This window comes from Miscanthus floridulus, chromosome 10 (assembly GCF_019320115.1).
Source record: "Miscanthus floridulus cultivar M001 chromosome 10, ASM1932011v1, whole genome shotgun sequence".
In the NCBI taxonomy this organism is placed as follows: domain Eukaryota; kingdom Viridiplantae; phylum Streptophyta; class Magnoliopsida; order Poales; family Poaceae; genus Miscanthus; species Miscanthus floridulus.
In genome coordinates this window covers 35118458-35128467 of record NC_089589.1, presented here as the reverse complement: position 1 = coordinate 35128467, position 10010 = coordinate 35118458, and the positions used below count along the sequence as shown (strand labels likewise).

The 10010-nt window shown below is 40.8% G+C and overlaps 1 protein-coding gene across 2 annotated transcripts; it reads right to left on the bottom strand.

Annotated features, from left to right (window-relative positions):
• Window positions 1-207: 207 nt before the first annotated feature.
• Window positions 208-4057, bottom strand: LOC136490001 (probable alkaline/neutral invertase F). Of its 2 annotated transcripts, none has more exons than XM_066486512.1 (5): window positions 3924-4057; window positions 3373-3783; window positions 2371-2802; window positions 1322-1880; window positions 208-789 (listed from the first exon to the last, which is right to left on the bottom strand). In XM_066486512.1, exons 2-5 carry the CDS (start codon window positions 3745-3747, stop codon window positions 494-496), a joined length of 1662 nt encoding a protein of 553 aa, XP_066342609.1. In that variant the 5' UTR covers window positions 3748-3783; window positions 3924-4057; the 3' UTR covers window positions 208-493. The 2 variants fall into 2 exon arrangements, with proteins under 2 accessions (XP_066342609.1, XP_066342610.1); XM_066486513.1 differs by having other exon boundaries at window positions 3373-3799; window positions 3924-4037.
• Window positions 4058-10010: the final 5953 nt, after the last annotated feature.

Below are 10010 nucleotides of genomic sequence, written 5' to 3'. Positions count from 1 at the left end.
AATATCTAAGACTGGCACGAAATATAGCTGGGAATCGATAGAGACGTCCAAATAACTCCAATCTTAAGAGGCTGCTGCGACAGTACCAGGACACATGTTCTGCTTCGTGTAAGAGAGTACCATGGCATGTATCCAATTAACCCCTTCTTTTATTAGTCGCATTCCAGAATTATCAGATGCCATTAATGCGGAAGATAAATGTATGCATAAACAGTGACTTGTTATTCCAAAATCAAGATTTCAACTGAACAGGATCCTGAGTATTGTTCTGAAACCAAACAAAAAAGGTGTGGCAAAATCTTGTGTAACTCCTATGATCCTCTATGGTATACACTTTCTGTCCTAATTGACAGAGTTCAACTATAATCAACGTTGAACTTTTGTGGTCCCGACAAATCACATCAGCGTTCAACTTTTGTGGTCTGAACAAATCACAAATCCGTATAACCATTGTTTCTGAATTTCCTTGATTCAGAAACAGCTATCCACGCATTCAGGCATTCCATGATGCTGACCGCCGCATAGTCGGCTTCACAGGCCGGTCCTCCTCCATGGAGATCATCATCAGTGTTGATGGGTCCTCCAGCATCATGCGGGCGACGAGGTAACCTGCAATGGACCAGGTTTGGAACTTCCTGGCCTGCTTACCAACGAATCTTCCTAGCTTGCCATCGTAGTACTCCGGCCAGCCGTCCTTGAGCAACCTCGACTCAGCGAGCTCAATGGCACGTTTTGCCATCTGTGGCCGACCAGTCTTGATGCAGGCTGCTGTCAGCAGCCACAGAAGAACTGCACATAAAAATAGTGTGAATGCAAAATTTCGCTTAGTTCTGAGTTGGCTGTAGCTGCAACTAGGTACAGCACAATGATAATTGAGCCAAATCTCAACTCCTGAAGGAGTCAATACACAGTGAAGCACTGTCCCTGCTCATGCAGAAGTAAGCATATGAAGAATAAATAAAAAATATTCAGACTACCTTGTTAACATACAAGCGCCAATTATAGAAATAAAATGACAAGTACAAGGACCTTACTGAAGACGACATGATTATAAAAGGATTATTAGACCAAACAATTTTCTAGGTGGAGAGCATGGAGAATTTCATTTGTCAATTTCCGAATGGATTTTAGTTTAAACCTTTTCTGTTTCCAACGATTTATGATGAATTAACTTGCAAAATCTTCATTCATGAACAATAAGTAAAATATGCCTGCATCTCGGGCATTCATCTAATCACTAGTGCAACACATGATATAGAAATTAGAACTCCTTTTTCGGGAACAAACAAAAAACATTGCAAAATGCAAAGAGAGACAATACCTGGCCACGATCCTCCATTGTGGTAACTCCACCGGGTGTTCTTGGGGTCACAGCCAGTGATAATTCTCCACTCATGATTCTCGAGAGCAGGATAGCATATCTTCAGAGGCATCTCACCAACGAGCTCATCCCACTTTTCCTCAATCAGATCCATTATAGCAACTGACTGTTCTGGGGTAGCTAGAGATGATACAATGGCAATGCAATTGCCAAGGGCAAACCACCGGAAATCCATCATAGCAGGGCTGACATTGCCAAGGAAGTAGCCTCCTCGGCATGGCATGAAATCAAACACCCAATCAGGAATGGAATCCGGAATGACGTTAAACTTGTTCACAGCTGTGTGCGAATACTCTTCTGTTTTGTATCTGTATATGTTATTCAGCTGGTGAAAATCTAGCCAGAAGTAATTCCTCATGTGGTAGGTTAGTGCATGTAGCCGTTGCCCTATCTTCTCTATGAAATCCTTCCCTTCGCCCTCTGGCTTGAGCATTTGGAGAGCACATCTTAATGCCATATAGAATAGGGCTTGGATCTCAATGGGATAACCATATATACCCTGAAAATTGCAGTAGTTACAATCATGCACTGATGGGAAGCTTGATTTAAAATTAACATGTAATTCAAAAGTAGAACAAACAACAAGAGAACTTGTGGGGATGTACTACAGATTGCCAATTTCTGCAAGTACTATCTGTTTGTAGTTCTGCAAAAACTATGCATTTCTTGCCCCCACTGTACCGATCTGGCTATACAAGATTGCTCTTAAAAATTGGTTGCGAGTAGTATGAGAATATGTGCAACTGTAAAACTACCATAAAAACTTAAAATTAGAAATTTTATTTGAAAATTAAGATGTGTCTGCACTATCACCTGAACAGGACACTTTAACAGGCTATCCCTCTAAGTATTGTCAAGGAGACAGGGATGCTCCTTGATTACAGAAGAACATGCAGAACCTGCCAATCCGATTGCCACCTCAGCTGATATGTAATACTTCTACGGATATGCATCTAAATATGAATTAGATCAGGGTGAAATAATCCTACCATTCGACGATCAATCATTGAGCAGCCATCTGTGCAAAGCAGAGTTGGAAAAGTATCAAATCCTTCAGATAAGCAGAGATTCAGTATCAACCTCATGCACTTCTGGCAATCAGGTGATTCCGACAAACTAACATCTCCGGTGTACTTTGTATACGCCCGAAGGAGAATGATCCACCAAAATCCAGAGTCGACCGGTGCCACCCTGCCGATTGCACTCTCACCAAAATCAGCAACTAAGGTTTCAGTGTTTCTGTTTTTGTTACGGTCCACCTTGAAACTGGCAGGCATCGCTCCTGCTCCAAGCTTGAACCGGTCTACCATTTTCTCAGAGCTCTGAAGGTGAAGAGTTTTCAAGAGAAAATTCTTCACTATGTCAGTCTCATTGTTCATCAGAAAAGCCAATGCACTCGGAACAAAATCCCTCACAAAGACCTGCAATCATTAATAATAAGGGAGCAATCGACAGTAGCACGTCATCAGACATTAATTCTTTAAGGACAAGTAATCAGCAATAAGAAAAACAAGAAAACTCCAGTTATAGACCATACTGCTAATGCTCCATGATAACATATTACAAGAAGGCATTATTGATCAATAAATCTCAGAAAATACAGAACAGAAGTTGAAATCTTGTTGCAAGTGCTAGTAAAGACAATGGAAGTCATATCAATGATAAAAGAAAGAAGATCTAGTATGAGAAACAATGTTGAACCTAAATAACAGATTGAGTACTTATTAATCATGATATATGTGTCAAATTATGGATATATGTATCGAATTATGGGTTACTATTATGTATCAAAATATATAGTGGAAGCAAGTATACAAACAGAGCAATGGAAATCACTAGGTAAGCGCTAAGTAGACAAATTATGGGCTACTATTTCTACCACGTAAACAACACTCCAGTAATCACAACAATGCTAAAAACAAAAACAAAAGGTACCTCTGTTTCCAGTAATCATAATGTTCAGTGAAGCCCGATTGGCATCATAATATTACCTGATCATAGTTGAGCACTTCCTCGGACGCATGATCCACGGCCGCGATGGTACCGACGGGCTGTTCCCGGAAGTAGACGACCGACTTCCTGAGCGCCTCCCACGCCTCGTTGACCAGCGGGTGCGGTCCGCCCCCGCCGAAATGCGTGCCGATGGAGAAGGGCGAGTCGAATCCGCCAGAGGGGAATGCGGGGGACTGTAGCACGCTGTCGAAGCCGTCGTTGTTGCGGTGCGAGAGCTCGCTCCACGACTGCTCGTCGAAGGAGCGCTTCCGCTCCAGCGTGAACCGCTGCGGCCTGTCGATGATGAGGCGCGACAGATCGAGGTTGATCTCCGCCTCCGAGGCCAGCGAGACGTGCGACGACACCCGCTTCATCCTGCCCGCCCGCCGCCTGGCCGGCGCCCCCCGATCCTGCGGAGGGGAGATTCTGGAATTGAGGGATATATTCGCGGTAATGGCAAACGAACGAAATAGCAGGTTGATTAAGACTACTCGAAATCGAAAAAAAAAATGAAGAGCAGCAGGTCTGTCCGTCCGTCCGTCGTCCTTACCGAGGAGACGAGAGAAGAGGCGGGTGGAATGGATGCTTCACTGCGCGGGCACTGGCGTGGGGAGGCGGCGGAGGAGGAGGAGGGCGGTCGCCGGAGACCGGAGGGAGGAGGGGGTGGATCTGGATCGGGTGAGCTCGGCGCGCAGGGTGGTGGTGCGGTGGTGGACAAGTCTCCGAAAAAATTGGGGAAGAAATTGTTCAACGGATGGGATGGGCTTCGGGCCGGGCCTTAAAAGGACCCATCCGAAACTATGGAAATGAAGCAAAATCTCTTACTTACTTAAAATAAAATAGATATTCGTCAAGAGATCAGCTTACCTTTTTGAACGAACAGGGATCAGATCAGATTTCTACTGTAAAAGTTTGTTTTGGGTACCCAATACAGATACAGTCAGTTTATTTATCTTTTTTTGTCTACTATCTCCTTAATTATAAAAAGTTATCTGTAGGTTTACACAAAAAAGAAAAGTTATCCGTAGGACTCGTTTTTTACCTTGGATACCAGAAGTCCAGAACACTATGATTCAACACTATGGTACCAGAACACCTTGAGCATAATACACGGTAACAAATTTGGCTGACAGAAAATCTTTTTTTTCCCTTGAGCAAGAACATTCGGAGATTCGATTGGTACGACTTTTTTTTTATTGTTGAGCGGAGCATGTTTCTTCACTGACAGAAACATTCACATAGATTGGACTAGAAGGTAATGCAGAATATCAGTCATGCATGTGCTGTAGATCGAGTGGATATCTTCTTTATGCATCATCTCCGTAGCAAACGAAAAAAAAACGTACAACGTGCTGTCACATGCAGTATATATTGTATCCAAATTACCAACGAATGCACCTCCCTAGACGCCATGCAAAGTACTGTACTCCTCCTCACCAGTAATTTTTCCTATTACAGTTTGAGTAAGTATTGATTACCGCTGTAGATTTCTATCCTAAAATAAAAACTGCTAATTTATTGGCAACCAAAAGCGATAATGACAGAGGATAAGATAGGATAAGATATGTACTCCCTCCGTCCGCAAAAGAATATAATTCTAGAACAGTGTCATGGTTTAGTACTTCAAGTTTGACCAATTATAGTTAAAAAATATAAATATTTATAATATCAAATAAACATCATTAGATTAATTACGAGATATATTTTTATAATAAATTAATTTAGAGTTATAAATGTGAATACTATTTACTAGAAACGTGACCAAACGTGAAGCACTCTAACTGACAGGTATACCATAATTACTTTCTTTACCGGACAGAGCTAGTATGTTTTTATAACACAAAAGGAAAATGGTAGCTAGCTAGCTAGTACTAGCAGTAGTATCAATTTTACTTTTTTGGAATCTTTATGGGTCCGTCTGAATCGCCGGCAGGCTGCTTCGGAGGAGTCGGCGCAGAAAAGGGCGCGGCTGCTCCGGCCGACGAGTCTGACCAGGATCCGACGTGGCACGTAAAGGCCATTGGCTGGTGGCTGCTACTAGTCGTCCTCGCTCCCTCCGGAGTTGGTGCTGGCTGCTATCATTTGACCAATACTTAAACATTTTTTTGTTCAAAAGGAGGACAAGAGATTTGATGACGATGTCCTACGGATTTTGCTCCGAAGCGAAAGGACCGGATGAGATATTTTTGCAGAATCCGGAGCCACCGGTCACGCGCAGCAGTACCAACGAGCAGTTGTTGTGGCCCTTTTCATTCAAATTAAAATCAGTCTTGTCACATCTTCGATCACCTCAGTTAACACTAAAAATCATGGTTTCTTGTAATCATCATGAAAAAAAATGAGTTGCACAACATTCAATGCCCTCCATTTTCATAATCCACGAATAAACATCAAGTTATATACGCTATTTGCTTTTACCACATAAATATGTTATAAAATTCGTAGAATATCTAACATTTCAAAGTGGAGTGAGTATTAGCTAAAAATTCGTAGAATATCTAATATGCGCATTCAAAGCGTTTGGATGCAACAAGCTTTACGGTTTTGAAAACCATAGTATTGCTAAAACTGTAGTTTTTTTTTAGAAGGACCGTTTGGATGACGCAGTTTTTAAAAACTGTAGTATCACAAAACTCTTGTTTTACAAGCCAAAGAGACAAAATTGTGATTTAGAAAAGAGGTCATAAGTGGAGTTTCTAAAACTTCAAAAAGACTACAATTTTGATAAAATACATGGTTTTAGAGACTACAAGGTCTATCATGCAAATACCCATTAGCTTTTGAAAATCAAAGTATTTTATAAAACCATAGAATTTATCTAATACTTCAAAAATACTTTGTATCCAAACAGAGCCTTATAAACTTCACTCTAAATCTCTTTTTTTCTAAACTATGGTTTTGCACATCTAATGGTTCTAAAACTGTAGTTTTTTTTATACTACGTTTTCTTAATACCACAACTTCCAAATAGGATGTTTTGTTACGTGATAGCAATCCTTTATTTACAAAGGGCTTGTTCGCTGGTCTGGACGGGTTCAGCCAGCCGGCTGGTCCCCCACGCGTTACTGTTCATCAACCCAGCCGAACAGTGTTTTTCTCTCACAATAAACCAGCCAGAACAGTGTTTTTCAGCCAAGTTTCAGACCAGCAAACGGGGTCAAAATAATGAAAACCTTTAGGGCAGCTTTTTGAAAACCACGGGTTACTTTCAACCTGGATACTCTAATCATTTTAGCCAAAAAAATGGACAAGGAGGACAAGGGATGATTTGATTACGCTGTCTACAGATTTTGCTCGAAAGTCTGGATGAGATATTTTTGCAGAATCCAGGGTCATATGACCTTCCATCATCTTTCTCTTCGTCTACATTATGAAAGTTAGATTATTTAATGCTCATAAAACTTAAAAAAACTCCCGTTGATACTGTTTTAAAAGTCACGGTTTTCTTGTAATCATCATGAAAATGAGTTGCACACGATTCGATATCGCCACAACCTTTTTTCTTCTTAATCAACGAATAAACATTAAGTTATATCTTATATGTGCTATTTGTTTATATTCTATTATACTATAAAAAGACAATGGAACTAAAAATACTATACATATAATATTTTATACTCACCTAATATGTAAACCATTGATGGCTTATAATCTAATTTAATCTAAAGGCTCCCGAGATATTCTGGCAGTGGGCCTTTGTGTCCTCACGACTTTTTTTTTCCTTTTCACTCCACCAAAAATTGAGATGTTTCGAAGGTGACTAAGGACGACGACCATGCTTGCATTGTTGGAGCTTGAATCGAACAAGGCATATCTTTTGCGAAATAACGGTAATACCACAATCCTTCGTAAAAATGGTAATATCACAATGTTTCTGTATCACCAAAGCCTGCATGTCACATTGTTACACTTTGAGAATATTTGGATGTGGAGCTAGTCTTGCCTGACCTTGCTCAGCCAGGCAAGCCTAATCTTGCCCATTAAGGAGAGCCAATTTGGCTAGCTTATTGCTTGAGCAAGAAAAAACCGACTTGCACAGAAATCAAGGGAGAAAAAACTCATTACATTTTTCAGTTCCTAGCTGGACTTGGTTAGGGAACAAACGTGCCCAATATAAAGTGCCCAAAGTCAGCTTACCACAGTTCCGTGTTTCCATTGTCCATCGTTGGGAACTTTTGTTTCCAATTTTCAACAAGTGCAACAAGTACTCCCTCCGTCCCAAAATATCTGTCGCTTTCGCTTTTCGAGAAACAACTTTGATAAAATATATATTACAAAAATATTAATATTTATGGTACATAATTAGTATCATTGGGAAGATCTTTGAATCTAGTTTTTTAATAAATTTATTTGGAGATACAAATGTTGTACGTATTTTCTACAAATCAAGTCAAACTTATGGTACGGAAACCGAAAACGACAGATAATATGGGACAGAAGGAGTAGGAGGCAAAAGTTTTGTGCGAATCCTAGATACCATAAAATAAGCAAAAAGTACCAATTTGGCGTGTGATCTCAATCCTCACGTCTTTCCAACGATGGTTGACCTGCCTTTCCACTTGCCACGTTATAAAACACAACTCCCAACAGTGAACTTTGATCCAGCTTGAAATTTGGCTTTAGTCCTGGTATTTTTCGCGTCCGGAACTAGAGAGACCTTTAGTCCCGGTTGGTAGCTCCAACCGGGACTAAAGATCCCTGCCCAACGGCTACTGCGGCAGGCTTTTGCTGCAGGGGACCTTTAGTCCCGGTTGGAGCTACCAACTGGGACTAAAGGTTAACTTTTACTCCTGGTTGGTCCCTCCAACCGGGAGTAAAAGTATACTCCCGGCTGGAGGCTCCGTCCAGGACTAGAAAGGGACCTTTAGTCCCGGTTTCTGTCTCCAACCGGGACTAAAGGTCCCCTCCTATATAGCCCTTGTTTCTCTCCGAGCCCGAGCCACTTCGAGCTCAGTGTTCTTGCTTAATCGCCGGCCTCTCTTCTTCCTCATCACCAGTGTATCACAAGATTTCTTCCATTCCTCCATCGATTCTTCGGTTCTAAAGGTTACCAACTTTATACTCTCATGTTTCATCAGTAGCTTATTTCATTTTGTGGACTAGATAGATGTGGTTTTTTATGGTAGATTTTTTTTATTTGTAAGCCATTTAAGCTCAAAATCACTTTAAAGTTTGCGTATTTGGATGAAGGAAGGTTAAAGTAGTTATTCAAAACTAGTATTGAGTTTTCATTTCTAGCATGCTTAGCACACTTTATGGTTTAGAGATATAGAGAATTTTAGAGTTTTTTAATTTTATTTGTTTATAAAATGAGAAATTTATATTATATTAAAAATGAATATAGAGAGTAGATGGCAACTGCTTCCGGGTCCTTGGCCTCTCATCGGGTTCCGAAGCGACTGAGGCCGGACCTTCCTCTCATTGCACGCGACAAGTGTGAGGAGAAGATTATGATGGAGTACCGGGTGAGGAAGGAGTGTCCCAACAAGGGCCGTATCTTCTACAAGTGTCCGGATCGCAATGTGAGTTATTTTATCGCATTTGATGATTATGGTTAATTTATACTTATTTTCATGATGATTGTGATTAAAGTTCAAATTTTTTTGTTTTAATTTTAGTGGGATGGCACTGGATGTCCAGGCTGGTACTGGGAGGAAGAGTATGTTGAACACGTACAAAACTCTCTTGCACAGGCGGCTGCGACGGCTGATGAGGCAGTGATCCTGCGGAAGAAGCCCATAGATGTTAAATAAACACATGATCTATCTGTTTTAGTTGGGATTGGTCATGAAATCCTTATGCTGCTGAAGTGCATTTTAGCTTTAGTTTTTTTAGTGGTAGTTGGGATTGTCTACATTATAGCGAGACTTTTATAAATTAATACCTTGTGTGGTAGCATGCATATCGTATAATTAACTAATTATGTTCTAGGTTTTAATATGGTATATATGTCATGTAATGCAGATAAGCCGGCATTGGATGTACAATACTGATCGCCGCTCCCAAGAGTTCATTGAGGGCGTGCATTCTTTCTTACGTGTGGCCGAGGCAAACAGACATGATGGTTTCATGTGCTGCCTATGTGTCATATGTAAGAATTTGAAGGAATATGCTAGCTCAAGGAGTCTTCATTCATATTTGTTGAAGTTGGGTTTCATGCCAAATTATATTTGTTGGACGAAGCACGGAGAAAACGAGGTTGTAATGAAAGAAGGTGAAGAAGAACAATGAGACGATGATGACATTATTGCTAAATATGGTGCCTTTAATGATACTGCAATGAGGAAAGCTGAAGAAGAGGTAGTGGCAGAAGATGAGCCCGCTAATGATCTTAGTCAGGCCATTCATGACGCACAAAGAGAATGCGAAACTGAAAAGGAGAAGATCAAGTTCGAGCGCATGCTAGAGGATCACAAGAAATTGCTATACCCAACTTGTGATACGGGACAGAAAAAGTTGGGTACCACACTGGAATTGCTGCAATGGAAGGCAAAGAATGGTGTATCTGACAAAGGATTTGGAGAGTTACTGAAAATCCAAAAGAAGATGCTTCCGAAGGATAACGAATTGCCCATCACTACGTATGAAGCAAAACAGGTAGTCTGTCCTTTGGGATTAGAAATCCAGAAGATACATG